Here is a 16,377-nt window from a genome sequence, read left to right on the forward strand (position 1 = left end):
ATAAACAGTGTTCAGCAATCCTCACGACTGTGTGAGTCCCGCTGCCCTCTGGACATTACATACCATATCCCTGTGTCGTAAGAGGTGACTAGGGTTGCGTCAGGAAGGGTATCCGGCATAAAACTTGTGCCAAATCAGTATGCGGATCATACGGATGATCCGCTGTGGCGACCCCTAACAAGGGAGCAGCCGAAAGAAGAAGAAGAAGAGATATATATATATATATATATATATATATATATATATATATATATATATATATATATATATATATATATATATATATATATATATATATACACATATATCCTGGTGTTTGCGCAGTGGTTAGGGCAGCGGCTTGGGATCCAAAAGGTCCTGAGTTCAAGCCCCGTTGGGCCACTGAATTAATACACCAGGGGGTTGACTCAGCCTGTCATCCTTCCGAGGTTGGCGAAATGAGTACCAGTGTACTGGGCCGGTGTATACCCCGGTTAAAATAGGTGTACCATATCCCTGTATTGTCAGAGGCGACCAGGGTTGCGTCAGGAAGGGCATCCGGCGTAAAACATGTGCCAAATCACTATGTGGATCATACGGATGATCCGCTGTGGCGATCCCGAACGGGAGCAGCCGAAAGAAGAAGATATATATATATATATATATATATATATATATATATATATATATATATATATATATATATCTTCATATATATTCATACACATATTTATATATATTAACTTGGTGGAACTTTTTTCCGTCTTTCAACTTTGCTTTAAGGCCCGGTCACACCTTGACGTTTTAGCCAACGCATGCCGATTTTTGAATTTTTTTTCTAAAACGCTGGCACACGTTGAATACGTTATGGGTAAGTTTTGATAACATTGAGAGCACGCTGAAAAACACTGCCATACGTCGTTGTATGCTGGCTTTAAACGTTGTACTTTTTGGTTGTCCTCAAATTTTTTCATGCTTAAAATTTCAGGACATATGCCGGCGTATGACTCGCACGTTCCGCTACGCTGGCCACAAGTTGTATGCACGGTCTGCGATCGTTGACAGACGTCAACACATGCTACTTGTAAGTTAATAATAAGTTGAGACACGCCGAGGTAATGTTTAGTGTACCCGAAACTTATTTCTAACCTATGATTAACGTGTTGTTGGCAAGTTACGCGATCGTTGCCACACATCGACAGACGTTACTTTTAAGTTACTCATAGGCTGAAAGACGTCGGTATAATGGATCGTCCTTGCGTCAGGATCGTCCTTGCGTCAGCGTCCACGGCCACGGCCAGGACACTTATTTGCAGCATTCTTCAAACTTTTCTTCGGCATGACGAGGATGTTCACACTTCGATGTCAAGCTTGGCTATGATTCCAATTGTCCATCGGCAGCGTCTATTTAAAATAGTCGAGTTTGAGCGTTTTAACACGTTCAGAAGAAACGCTACAAATTTCCAAACCCCACCGTCAAAAAACAAATGCAAAAAACAAAAACAAATTTAAATCGTTCATTGTAAACAATGAAAATAGCTGAGTGGTACCGTTTAAAAGTGGTTGAGTGTAAAAAAAAATCCAATTGTTGAGCGCAAGCGTCTACTTTCAATAGTGGAGATGCAGCCACTTAAATCGTTGAGTGGCAGCCTATGAATAGCAAACCCTACGTCACCGGCAAAGATAAACTGCCGCACGATATGGATAAGTTAGGCTATCGTTGGGCATAGTTTGTGAACGCCGGTTACACGATAATTATTCATTGGTATATCGTATCTATAAGTAATCAAAGTGCTCTATGCACATTATTAGTTCATTGTGCATTTGTCTAACCCGTTATGAATAGACCTGAATCGTAGAAACAAGCCATAGCTCATTGTTGAAAAAGCCCCATAAAAAATTAGCCGCGAAGAACTTCGAACAATGGTGCAAAGATGTCTCCTACCCGTGGACACGCGGACGCAAGGACGATCCATCATAACCCACACCCTCCCCCTCACACTCACCTACTACTGCCAACATGAACAAACTACTACTAATACTAATATTAATACTGTTACTGATACTGATACTGTTACTGCTGACATGGACATCGACTCAAAAAGGACTCGAAAACACTGTTGGGTTCCCCTTTTATGAGCAGCATTTTTATATACCAATTCCCAAAACCGCTGGGAACACGTCTTTATATGGCAGTTGTAAGCTAGAAACACGTTAATTTATTTTTTTTGTCGACCGGAAGATGTCATTGGAATACGTCTACATACGTCGATGTGTGTTGGGACTACGTAAAGAATTGGTTCAAAGCACGTCAAACATAAGTTAGAAATAAGTTTCGCGTAAAAAAGACATTACCGCGACGTGTTTCGACTTATGAGTAGCTTATAAGTAGCCTTTGTGGACGTGTGTAAGCGTCCACATATCGTGTGTAAAACTTATCCCCATCGCATGCGGAACGTGTGTCATACGCCGAGTACGTCCAAAAATTTTGAACATGTTTAAAATTTCTTGACGTACTCTACTTACTACGACGTATGATAGCGTACTTTAGCGTTCTACTCACGTATACTAAACTTACTCATACCGTATTTGACGTGCCCCAACGTTTTAGACACATTTTTCTTCGGTCGGCATACGCTGGCAAGATCGCCAAGGTGTGACCGCGATGTTGACACTTCCATTTCTACGGCAGTTATGATTCGAATCGTTGTGCGTCAGCCTTTTAATAGGCTACGTCACGACATCGTCGGCGATGCGTGCAACGCGCTATGCCTAAGTTAGACTATCGTTGGGCATCGGTTGTGTAGGCCGACAACAGGTTCAGCATTTGTCGGTATAAGTTATCTATAACACAACGAAACGTTCTGTGTCCGTTACCAATGCGTTATACATAAGACCAAGTCGCTATGAATACGTCCGAATCTTTTAAAAAAAAAACATCAAAAGTTCAACGTAAGCCAGCGTTTTACATACATTTTAATACGTTGCCATCGCTGGCTAAAACGTCAAGGTGTGACCAGGCCTTTAGTTTGGAAGCGTGGGGATTTATGATAGAGTGAACTTGATGGCACACCATCTATTGATTATTACTCCTGAAAATAAGATAAAAATAACTCGGTTACGTGCATGAAGCAAAAACATGCCTATTGCGTATAATTCAAAACACCTCTGGAAAACGTAGGGACACAAATACTGTACTGTAAAGGGTGTGGACTTGAAATACCGTCTCCCATCTAGAGCGGCACCACATGATACACATTTTCAGAGAGAATTTGTGTCCACTGCCCTCTTCCACCCCTCCCTCCCCCCCCCCCCAAGTCCAGTGGCAAAAATAAAAACCCCAATGTACTAATTGAGATCATGCTGATACTATACAGCAAGTCTGGATGTAATTGATCAAGAACTGTCAGAGGAGCAGTGTGACCAACAAACACCTACAGTCCTACACAAACACTGGGCCGTTAATTATAGTAAGGATGTTCATGAGAAAATAAAATAACCTTTTGAAGTTTCTTCAATTTGTTTTCTGTTCTGCATGATAATTATGCCACTGTTTTTGCATTTTGTTTTACTACTGTAAAGTTGCACTTGGAAATACTTTTGCTTTTCCTGCTTCTATTGGCCAAGATGTTGCTTAAAACCAAAACCCTCGACTTTGCGTAGAACCCCACCGTCAAACATCCAGTTTTGTTATTTTGACTCTGCGAATTAATGGTCAAAACACGATTTGTAGCATAATTCCAAGATGTCTGCTTTGAATAATTTTCAATCTTTAGGAGAGTTGACAGCTTTCTGACAATGTTCACCATTGTCTGGATTATATTTATGACATATATGACTGGATAATGCTCACAGAGGGCCGGATTGCTTTGTTTGTAATGTAATGCAAGTCTTTTGAATAGTGAACGATTTTATCACATCTTGATCTTACGGTGAATTCACCAAGGCATTTATGTACCATGCTGTCACTACACTTAAGTACAATCTGTGTTGTCTCATGAAGGAATGCTTGCTTGATTGGTGCACCTGGGAGCATGCATCGGTGCACCTGGGAGGAAAATCGTTGCATGCTAATTGCACTGTTGGGAATGAGTTATCATCTCATCACCGTTTCCTTTGCTTTCAGGTCCTACATATAATTTTGTACAACCATCAACAGCACAACCAGCAAGCTCTGCCCATTTCAACCTCTCCCCAGGTGCAATCAGCACCAATGGCTGTCCTTCCTCCGCACCTGGCAGGGTTCCTGTGCTATCGTGCTCAGAAAACATTTCTGCTGATTACAACACTTGCTCGAGAACCGCGGTCCGAAAGCCTTTGCCATCTCACTGCATCCACCCTGCCTTCCCGACAGCTCCAAGATTGGCAGTGCAAACAGCTGTGAACAAGCATCCTACTACTGTTTATGCATCTCGTCCACAATCGATGAACGAAAGTGAATGGTCTCAAGCCCCTAGTACTCTTACATCTCCATCGTATCCAATGTTTCAATCCTCATCTAGTTGGCAGAACAGTGAGACATTGTACAGACATCAGGATGATCTTAAAGCCGCACATTATGGTGCGTGCAACACCCCATCACAGACTTTCCCTGGTTATGGACAGCAGGCTTCTTGCTTTTCTGCATTTCCTAACAGCAAGTATCAACCCACTGCTGCACAACATGTTGGTGTTTCTGGAATACCCAACAGTAATGCTCAGTATCAGCTCTCTCAGCCTTCCATTGTTCAACAGGATGCCCGTTTAAGCTACAACCATCAAACAGGTTAGTTATTGTCATTTTATATAATTTTAACATTTTTTTAGATGTTCCACATTTATGCAAATTGGTAATTTTCAACTTTGTCTCGTATTATCGTGGTTATTATTTTGATCGGATTTTCTATTTTGGAGGTTCCATTTAGTCTTCCATTCCCGAGTGTTGCCAACTTGAATTGTTTGAAGATGGCTTTATACAATGAATAAGAAGTCCAATTCCCCCCCCCCCCCAAGTGTGTTATTTGTTGTCCCCTTATCCACTTATCCCATCATTGCAATACTGTATTTCTTCCTTTTTCAGGTTTGAGGAGTCTTCAGGCTATGATGCTCTTCAACCGTAACTGATCGAGTTGCGATATCTAGCGAGGAATGTATTAACAAACAAATGTCACGTACATATGAATGTGATGAGCTTTCTATTCGTTAACTTGTTCACATCCAGGAAGCAAACCTTTGAGCAAAAATACAACTTCACCAGAAGCAGAAGTTCAACCTCAATAGTGTTTGATGCAAGCTTTACTGTTTGGAGTAAACAATGCTTGTTTTGAACACGGTTCTTTGAATGGATTTGCTTGAAATTAATTGTGTGTTTGTGTGTGTTCAAGCATGCATAGATGTGCTGCATTGCATGCGCGGGCTATTATATGATCGGAAACCACTCCACATGATAGTTTCAGTGCACTCTGGATTGTTCACCAAATGATGTCTGATTGCAGAGCTACAACTTGGAGTGAGCATTTTAGTTGGTTTCTTGCACACACACGAGCTGGTTGTACACGAGTTGTATCTTGCCGACTACGAATTGCCAGTGGCACAGGCTGCTTAATTAGTTCCTCCAATCGTTGGGATGTACAGCCTATGCACGTGGCATCACACTGAAACTCATGTTACATTGTTTAATTGTATGGTCGGCATCACATCTTTCCTGATCGGAAGGAGCATTCTGTGAGTAGTGTACTGTATATCATTCGTGTTGTGACCACATAGTAGCAATGTGAGACTGCTTGTTTCACTTGCTCGAATTGTTACCTTTCCAAAGCAGCTTTAAGTAAACTGGATGTTTCTCTGGTCGAAAGATGGTGTCCTGTGACGTTTGACGAATATGGCATGTACAAAATGATGTCATCTGTCCCAAAATGCTCGGTGCGCATGTGCAGAAACCCCAGGAAGCTGTAGAGTTCGGGGCAAAATAAAATGTATTAAGTGTCCAGGATAAGGATTCTTACTTGGAATGGCTCACCAAGCTTTTAAAAGAAGCCAAAAATACTTGGAAAAGTACCTGAGAGAAAGGGTTATGCCTCTGCGCAGATAGACTTGGATAACTTTCGAAGCTCATCGAACGGGCACCTGCTCCGACTGCATACTGCCAACCAGGTGGGTCGGTGCAAGGACCGAGTGGAGGGACGTGTGTTACACATACTCCCGATGGATCGCTACCAGACTTATTTGGATTAAGTCCTTCTGAATACCGATGGGAAGGACATACAGTATCTGGAGCTTGTGCATGTACATGGAAAGTTCAAAATTATGATATTTACTATGAATCATGTTGTGAGGGCACGACGGGAGCTGTGAGGGCCATTATAAATATGATGTTTACATGGTTCTAGATTATTATACTAGATTTCTAGTTCTAGATTTTCTAGAATTTCTAGAATTCTAGAATTTCTAGTTCTAGAAATTATACTAGATTATTATTTTTTCTTTTTTGCATCTATTGCTAAAGGTTTGTGTGTGTTTAGTTATATCCATAGTCGACACGAGAATGTATTAACAGTAAAATGGTATGAACTTGACACCTCTCATTCAGGGACATTTCTCGTATTCCTATATTTCAGCGAGTCTGATTTGCATTTAGGAACACAACAGTTATGGTTAACCATGTTGAGATTGCCACTCTTTCGTTTAAATACTGAAAGTTGTGTTTAAAAAACGGTTTTACTTACAGATTTTGGACCAGCAACGGCAGGTTAAAAGTGCCCTGCAAGCAGAACCAAGTAGTGTAAAGCGTAAAAAAAAACACACACACACACACACACACACACACGGCCTCATTTCGTATTCATACATCATTTTGAAAGTCACATATTGGCAATTTTGTGTGCCTGTACATCTAACAATGTCTTGCTTGGGGTAACCATTTTCAAGCAGAATGGCTTTGCGCTCTATTTCCGCAGCAAGCATGAAGGTGAGCAGATGGCCAGGTCTCTATTCGCAAAGGTGCTTATAAGCAGGGGTTCACATAACTGGTACGCAGGTACTCATACACGGTAAAAAAACCAAAAAACTAAATGCATCTTTCAACGATGCTCCGAAAGCTCAAAAGCGTACGAGCACAACAGAGGATTTTGTAAGTTTTCTCAGCGAGTGTTGGTGAGATTCTTCCGTGATAATTCTGATATTGTACTGCACTATTATTGAGAAATTTAAGTTTAAATTTATGACATAATTTTCATGTTATATTGTGGGTTTGTAACTTGTAAGATTAAAAAAAAAAGATCTTAGAACACGCAAGCAAGGAGGAAGAAGAAGAGGGTCAGGAGCGTCCGGAACAAAAAAGAGCGGCTTGAGAGTGTATACAGATGAGTAAGATTCATTCTAAGCTGAGAGGGGTTTTAAAAGTCAGAGTGGCACTTTGGGAAAGTTGACGAGCATGCTCGAGGCTGATATATGTATGTATGTAATGTATGTGTTTTTGTGAGTCCCAAACCATTTCTGCTCGTACTCATTGGAGAACTGGTACACCAAATTCAAAAAAAAATTGTGTGAACCCCTGTTTGAATGGGTGGTCTTGTAGAGAGTGAGACAAAAGTCCCACCATGTGTAATGCCTGGTGAAGGTTGGCTTGCGGTAGACGGTTTTCAGGAATCTATGTGCAGACCTCTCCATTAGCACGTCTACAAAAGGGAGCACGTTCAGTTGCTCCGTCTCAAAAGTGAAATTGAATGCAGGATGGAGTCCTTTGAGATGTGCAAGAAAGTCAATTTAATTTATTGATATGTAATCGAAGACAGTATGTGAGCTGAGAAAAAACTGAAACTTGTAAAGAGCTTTGCTTGAAGCCAACAGTTAATCATGGAGGGTGTTCAATTCAAGTTTAGGGGTACATATCCTTAAGGATTGTTGGAATATTGCTGGAAATTGATAGCAAGGTACAAACAAATTTTAATCAATTATTCTATACCAAGTGCTGCATGACTTTATTGGTCCAAACTTCATCTTGCAGCAAGATAATGATCTCAAACACTCAGCTGGAATAAATTAAAACTTATTTGTAAAATATAGAGAATATATAAAATATAGTGGCATGACATGAAGAATGCAGTCTATCAACACTCCCACAACAACTTAACTGACCTTGAACAGTTTTGTACAGAATAATGGGCAAATATTGCCCAATCAAGGTGTGCAAAGTTGGTGGAGACCTATCCCAACAGACTCACAGCTGTAATTCCTGTCAAAGGTAATCCCTCAATTCTTCCCCCTTGCCCCTCCCCTTTAAACCTCCCCCCTCTCTCCTCCTCAAAGCTGCCTCCTTGCCCCATCCTCTCTCTTCCAACTCATTCCTCTACCTCCTCCAGTCTCCAAATTCCCTCTCCCCTCTGTATTATTACCCCCCACAGTGACTCGTACCTTCACCACCTAGCCTTTTGTCCTCCTCCCCATCGGATACTCTCCCCGAGCTCTTCTGCAATCTCAAACACACTGTCAACAATTCTTCCGACTTCCACCTCGCCTCCCTCGTCCTACCCTCCTCCTCCCCTCCCCTCCCTCTTCCTCTTCCTCAACAGTGTGGACCTCAAACATCTGAGGCCTTTGCTCTAACCTGACTGATCTCTTCATACAGGCTGCCACTGACAAACCAGACATAATCTGCTTGACAGATAATTTCCTTCTTCAAGATATCTCTTCCTCCTTAGTTTCTCTCCATGGTTACTCCCTCCTCCAGTATGATAGAACCCAGCCTCGTCCTGGCGGCGGAGTTGCTCTCTATCAAAAACTCTATTCCTCATTCTCTATGCTCTGCCCTCACTCCTCCACATCCCCAGGAATACCTCTGGCTCTGGCTTCCCCTCTGTTCCCACCTCATGTTTATCTGTGTATTGTACCATCCACCAAACAGTGATGACTCAATTTACATCTTGCTCGCTGAAAACATGGACCAACTTCTATCCACTCATTCAAGCTCTCTCTTTCTCAGATGTGGTGACTTCAATTGCCATCATATGCCTGGTGTTGGCTTAATGGTTTTGGGTGGTGGGTTGGGATCCTTGGATCCTGAGTTCAAATCCCACTCATCAGTTGAATTAACACCGGGTGGGGTTGACTGTGCCTGTCATCCTTCCGAGGTTGGTAAAATGAGTGCCAACATTCTGGTATACTGTGTCGGAATGGTGATCCATCCAGGATTGTGTCCAACAGCCAAGGAGACTGCTTAGGCAGCACCAACGCTCAGCACATAGTATTGTCCCGATGGATGGATGGAATTGCCATCATGCCATTTGCCTGGATGTGGGTACCTCTCTCATCCGCCTTGGCACTTCAGCAAAGGATTTCTGTGGCTCATTGGGACTGACTCAATCTGTCAACTTCCAGACCTGGATCTCAGCCAATGGTACTCCATCTCTTCTGGATTTGATTTTGACCAATTTCCCAGAAAATATCAGCTGTTCTTCTGCTCCAATCGGTTCATCTGACCATATGCTTGTAAAGTGGTCATCTCTCTGGCTGTTATTAGAGAAGCCCCTCAGCGCTGCCAAGTTTGGCATTTTACTCAGGCCAACTGGCAGGGACTTGAACCAGCCATCAAACTTCTAGACTGGTCTCCCATTTCTACTCTATCCAACATCAACTCATCCTGGAAATTCTTTCAAAGAAACTTGCTCTCTCTCATGCACAGATTTATCAAAACTCGTCTTCAGTTGTCCTACCCTTCCTTCGGCCATGGTACACTGAAGCTAGTGGCGAGGCAGTTGGCCAAAAACAACTTTGCTTCGCCTCATGGAAGGCAAATCCTACTGAAGGCAATCTCATTTCCTTCCACAAAGCTTGGAACAATTGTGTGCTTCCCTCAGTAGAGCCAGTTAACAACATCTTTCTCATCTCAGGTCTGAACTCTCAAACCTGTCTCCCTCCTCCAAATACTGATGATGTCCATTTAAATCTGTTTCTGGTGTATGTTTCCCCTCCATCCCTTCCCCTACTTCAAATGGCTACACAGCTGACACTGCACGTAAAAAGGCTGAATTCTTAAACTCCGTGTTTGCTTCTAAATCTTGTGTCCCAAACCCATTGTTTTCTTTACCCACCTTATCCAGTTGCACCCAGCTGTTCCTGGACTCTGTGCCCTTTTCTCCTGATAAATTGGAGAGTTTGCTGTTAAACCTTGACTCAGATTCTGCAACTGGTCCAGGTGGCAGCAGCTCTTGTGTCCTAAAAACATGCTCTGATGCTCTTGCTCACCCACTCTGTGTTCTATTCACCCTCACATTTGTTCAAGGTCATCTGCCATCTGCTTGGAAATCACCAAACATTACCGCTGTGCATAAAAAAGGTGCAAAAACATATCCCTGCAGTTACAGACCAATCGGCCTTCTCCCAATCATCAGCAAGGTCATGGATTCCATCATCGCGTCTGATATCAAATCCTTCCTCTTCTCCATTGGCTTGATTTCCGATCATCAACCTGGATTCAGACCAGGTCACGCTACCCTGAAAATGCTGCTTCTGCTTTCCCAACAATGGATGGAGGTCCTCAATGCCAGACATGAGATCAGCCATCTCCCAACACATATTGTGTGCTTTTGATGTGATCTGGCACCCTGCCCTGTTCACCAAACCCTCTTCCTTGGGTATCCAAGGCAATCTCCACTCATGGTTCACAGACTTCCTCTCCTGTCGCAGCCAACGTGTGGCCCTTAATTGAATTCTCTCATCCCCTCTTCCTGTCCAGGCTGGAGTTCCTTAAGGCAGTGTTCTTGGTCCTGTGCTTTTTCTGGTTCTCTTAAATTCTCTCTCTGACTCTGTAAAATCCTCTATCTCTCTTTGCTGATGACTCCACCCTCTGCCATACCATCTGTCATCTCTCAGATCGGCAAGCAGCAGCCTCTGCAGATGGGGTTAAAATCACAAGCTGGTCCAACTCTTGGAACATGTCTTTCAATTCTGACAAATCTCACTCTCTCACGATGTCTCTCTGAAAGGACCATCTGGAACCCCCCTCACCCCCTCCCTCACCCCATCAACCTTTTCAACAATCCCCTTGAAGTCCTTTCATTCAAGCTTTTGGATATCACGATCTGACATGATCTTTTCTGGGAAAGCCCCATTTCCAAGCTGCCCACCAAAGCCAGTCACCGACTGGCATCCTCCATCATGCAACTCCTTCCTTGGCACACCTGAGTTCCTGACCACATACAAAGCTTTCATCCACAGCCTGATGGAGTGCTGCTCTCACCTCTGGGCTTGGGCTCTCGCCTCTCACCTTTTTCGGTTTCACGCTGTGGAAACCAAGGCATTTAGGATCATTGGTATCTCCCGTGATGAAGCTGAGTCTTTGGGTCTCTCACTCTCACCGCAGACAGGTCAGTGGTCTTTGTCTTTACTGTCACCTCTCCTGCCTCCCCCCCTTGCTCTGTTTGTGATGTTTGCCCCCACTATTTCTGCAGGGTGCTCAAGGTCTGCCAGCAACTCCCTTCTGGTGAAACTACCAACACCAAGAATCACTGCTCACCTTCACTCTTGAATTCATCTCTTTTTTTTTCCTCCCAACTCTGGAACAAACTCCTACACTCTCTTCAATCCCACTATTCCCTCCAGGTCTTCAAAACAGCTGTTCACCACCATCTCGTATCTTCCCCCACCCAAAAGCATGATCTTTTCTACCCCATTAATACACCCCAAACCCAACTCCTTCAAATTCCCTGCTTTCTTTCTTAAAAGTCCCTGTCGTGTAAGGACCTGAAAGTCCCCATAGTGTACATCTTGTTTACTCCGTGTACCCCGCGCCATCCCTCTCCCTTACACTTATCTCCTAATGTCTCTGTTCCACACTGTTTTGTGCTTCCCTCTCCTGCCCATCTTGTCTCTTGCTCCCTTTGTTATACGTTCTGTGTGTTAGCTCTTATACGATTCTCGATATTGTATACAAAAAATAAAGGTGCTTCCACCAAGTATTAACTCACGGGGGGTAGACACTTATCCAACCTAGATATTCTAGTTTTGTATTTTTAATTAATATTCTGAAATTTGTCGAAGTTGTTTTTCACTTTGTGGTTGTGGGTTACGATGTGTAAATATATCAGGAAAATGTCTGATTTAATGCAATTTCATTGCAGGTGGCAGGGCATCAAATGGTGAAAATTTTGAAAGAGGGTGCAGACTTTATATAGGCACTGCAACATATACACATCCACATTCACATTCAGACGGATGGATGCTTCTCCTTTTTCCAATAGAAGCAAAAATCTTTCGCATATTTTCTGTTGTGATCCTGGAACCAAACAAAATATATATATATATATATATATATATATATATATATATATATATATATATATATATATATATATATATATATATATATATATATATATAACGGCCCTCACAGCTCTAATAACTTCCACTCCCCCCTCCCCCCCCCACCTCACCTCCTGTTCTCTTCAATATGATTAATAGTAAATATCATAATTTTAAACTTCTCCTGTGCATTGACAAGTCCCAGATATGACCTTCCCATCAATGTTAAGAAGCAAGTAAACCCTCTGGGAAGTCTTCATGAATGTTGGTGGTGACGGCATCGTCTTCCCGATTGAAGATTTCATTAAATAAATCACCAAGCCTGCAATGTTCACACAAGGTAATCCGGCAAGGTTTAAAGTCCACTTACTGGCAAACATGATGAGGGAAGTCAGGTGGAGCTCTCCAGTCCACATCCTGTCCACAAGCCTTGTACGTGCCCATATCTTTGGAGTTTTTGCAGTCTGGCCTGAGAAAACATCAACTTTTTGGTAATTTGATCAGAAATTTCTCCAAATCTTTCATCGTGCAGAGGCACACTCTCTTCTTGTGGCGATGTTTCCAAGTATTATTGGCTTATTTTAGAAGCTTTGTGAACCATTTTATGTTACAATACTTATCTGGCACACACGATGTACATTTGGCTGCCCCGATGGACTTCGTTGCTGGTGGTTACTGCGTGTGTGCGCCAATAATTCTGGGGGCGAATACGTCATTTCGAAAGTCAAATGTTGTGAAACTTGATTGGAACTTCATTAATTAACCCTCATATGTTGACTTAAAATGAGATTTTGTTTACTTACATTTATTGCATTGCTCAACTATTTCTGCTGTGGGTAACCTTGTGGCTAACCATTGTGCTGGGTAGCTGTTGTTCATTTTGAAAAGGCCCTTGGAGTGTTTTCAAACGTAAGCATTTCGCAAAGTTTTTATTTCTCTTGTTAATTCATTTGTCAGCAATGTAAATGTATTTTTTTTTTTAATCCCGTTTCCAATTTCTTTTCATCTTCCTGATTGAAGTGAAATGAAGATTAATGTTTTTTTTTTGTTTGTTTGCATTGAAGTTTTAGTTGCTCACTAACTGATGAGTGCCGCTTGATTTTTTTTTTTTTTTTTGTTAAGTTGGTGGACTAAATGGCTCCGTCACATCTTTAATGGGAACTAACTTGCATTTTAATGTAACTTCTGCAAGCCCCTTGCACCTGCTTACTAAACTCTTACTCCTCTCCAAACCCTATGTTCAGGATTGGGTCTGGCTGATGCTGATTATCAGGATGGCTCTCCCCCAACTTCTCCTCTGTCTTCAAGTGGTGACTCAGGTCAATTATCTTCATATCTAACTTATTTAGTTGGGTTCCTCTTGATGCTCCAATGCTGTATTTGGTCAGTCATTTGATTTCAACTGCCATCACCCCTTCCTCAAAGGTGTTTTTTTTTTTTTCCTTTATTTTTATTTTTGCTTCCTAACAACTTGCTTTATTTTATTTCGGCCCAACGACTTGGGTTTCTTGAACAATCGCTGATAATAGTTTTTTGAGCAGTTAGCTATGTCAAGGTTATTGCAATGAGGGACGTTTTCTTATCAGAATTATTATTTACACTATCTTTATATTAGAATGTCAAGTATTTTTGAGAAAAGTGTTGGATTTGGTACAGTGTGTTACAAAATATAACTCGCAATGTATTGTTAATGAAGAAGATATGTTGGTGGTATTTAGCATCTACAAGTGAATGCAGATGGGACTGCTGTGCTGATGCTTCTCGAAAGAACAGTATACCTTGGAATGCAACACCACTGCAGCCCCGTCTGAAGGCATTTTGTTTTGCACGACCCAAATTCCTATCCAACACATTTTAACAATATCCCTCTCTAGCCTACAATTTGCAGGGCCTCAGAGTTCAGAATTGTAGAATAAACAGAAAAAAGTTTTATTTTAATGAAAAAAAAAATTTTGTTTTGCTTTCTTCAAGCTTTGTATATTAGTGTTGTATCATGGAGTACGGTCATACTCCATATGTAGGGATGGCATGGGGGAAAAAATGGCCGCCCCATTGAAGGTGTTCAAAATGATCTGCTGAAAAGCCATTAAAAAGTGGAGACTTAAGCCTGTAAAAGACTCACCTTTTGTTGTTGACCATTTTCATAACTCATAAACATGACAAAGATGCCGAAATGCATCCCTAAAGTACCAAGTCGAGAGATCCCAAAATTGCTGAATTGTTGCTAAATGTCCTCCAGCCGAACACAATGCTAATGGCTGAAGCAATTACAATAATTCCAACAGAAAGAAGCAACATTCTCTCTTTGGTATTGTACCAGTACCAAAACAATAAAAAAAATTAAAAAAAAATCTGATCAACCACAATACACCACAACCTGTTGAATGCCATTTACACATGCGCAGAGTGACAGACTCTCCCATAAAACTCACTGTCTGCCATAAAGTCTTTCGTAAATTTCAAGGCCACATGGGTTGTAAGGTATAACAAAATGCATAACTTACGATGGACAAGGGCTCAGAATGGTCTGCTGATTCTTTCATTGAGGTTCACAGGGGGATCACACTGGTTATTGAAAAAGATTATTGTAAATTCACCTTTCCATATACCGTATTATGTGTACTACTGTTCCAGTAAATCATGCAGTGCCTCCTCCTTATGTAAATGCATGTGATCATTTGACCCCTTTATAAGGCATCTATTTATTACACATACACAGGGTAGAGAGGGATGGGGTTCAGGTGGTTCCCTATGTAAACATCCCTCAAGATAATTTGCTGAATGATGATGTCATTGGAATCCATATCTGGAAAAAATAGTTAAACTAGAACGGTACTTGGTATTTAAGAAATTTTAAAAATTCTCGTATCCATATCCGGATCTTCACCAAAATCGAATCAATTTGTCGTCTTCACACACCCAACCTGTCCATGAGGTTTTGTCCGAATATATCCATAACTTTTTTAGATATTGTGCTCACAGACAAACAGTCAGGGTTGAAAACATAATGTCCATCCACCTTCAGTGTCAGAGGTAAAAATGTTTTTTTCTGGCTTTCTATGTTGGAACAGTATGGCATGATGGCTCCAGAGAAAACCTCTCAAGCACTCCAGCTATGACCACTCCTCGCCATTTCCACCCCTCTATTCCCAAATGGGTATGGGGATGTTCATTAGGCCTTTTAGTTATTTGATTGTCCACTCCCAATTGCTAACTTGATGTGGAAGGGCTCAAGAGTTTTTTTCTTTGCTGAAGTTGTGTTCTGACTTTGCTCGGCATGAATGTCATCCTAATTCTAAGGCATGCATGGCATGCAGGGAGTCCTATGTTGGAATTTTTTGCGTTGGTTTTTCTCTGGTATACCAGATGCTGCTTGTGGCATGTATTCCTGTATGATTTGTTGAACTAAGGTTCATTTTCTGGTTGGTTTGTGTTGGAGGATTGAGATGTGGGCCCTGCCATGTGCTTGCAAATTGTGGTTCAATGGTTGTTTCTTCTGCTGCTGCTGTTAATGATCCATAACATCTCATGGATGCCCACTTTATTTTGTGCTGACAAGCCTGTTTTTTGGTCGGTCCCACTTTGCACAATGGTATTGTCGTACTATAATACCACACGCAGCATCTTCGCAAAGACGTAACCGTGGTTCTCCATGATGCCATCTTGTGGGCAGGTCTTGTAAGTGCAATGTTGAGCCAGCTGAAAGCCTAAGTTGTATCATGTTACTTATTGCTTGCTGTTCTTTTACATCATTAATTTTTAATCCTGTTTCTCTGAGTCTCTTGTATAATTATTGTCATCTTGATTTTTATTTTTCGAACAGTATATTGTGACATGATGGGCAATCGTGCGTGCTGCCATTCTCTTTTTCCCTCTCGTGCCGAGGCGGTGTCACCAGGACCTATTTGTCCCACATCCAATTTCTAACATTTGCTGTCATGGTAAACATCATAAACAACTGCCTTCAATCTGTTTTCCATTCCATCGTAATCGGCTTTACATCGGTTCAAACGATGTCATTCAAACTGTTATCGGGAATTGTCACAAGACGACTCCTCCAGCACGAAAGCTTTGTTTTCAATCATTGATAAAATTTTACAACTTGGCGTAAAAATTAACTTT

General features: G+C 41.7%; 1 protein-coding gene across 4 annotated transcripts in view; it reads left to right on the top strand.

Moving 5' to 3' along the window:
- Positions 1–16,377, top strand: part of SEC24B (SEC24 homolog B, COPII component) — a 159,857-nt gene that overhangs the window by 17,955 nt on the left and 125,525 nt on the right. For 2 of the 4 annotated variants that reach the window (XM_085898464.1, XM_085898462.1), the window contains exons 2-3: positions 4,106–4,744; positions 13,500–13,574. The exons of 1 other annotated variant lie outside the window; for it this stretch is intronic. In XM_085898464.1, the coding sequence (XP_085754590.1) occupies positions 4,405–4,744; positions 13,500–13,574 (415 nt within the window). In that variant the 5' untranslated portion in view covers positions 4,106–4,404. The remainder of the gene's footprint in view (positions 1–4,105; positions 4,745–13,499; positions 13,575–16,377) is intronic. One more of the 4 variants, XM_085898463.1, reaches the window with a different exon arrangement.

This window comes from Eptatretus burgeri, chromosome 10, assembly GCF_056783735.1.
Source record: "Eptatretus burgeri isolate ZD-2024b chromosome 10, Ebu_testis_v1, whole genome shotgun sequence".
Classification (NCBI taxonomy): domain Eukaryota; kingdom Metazoa; phylum Chordata; class Myxini; order Myxiniformes; family Myxinidae; genus Eptatretus; species Eptatretus burgeri.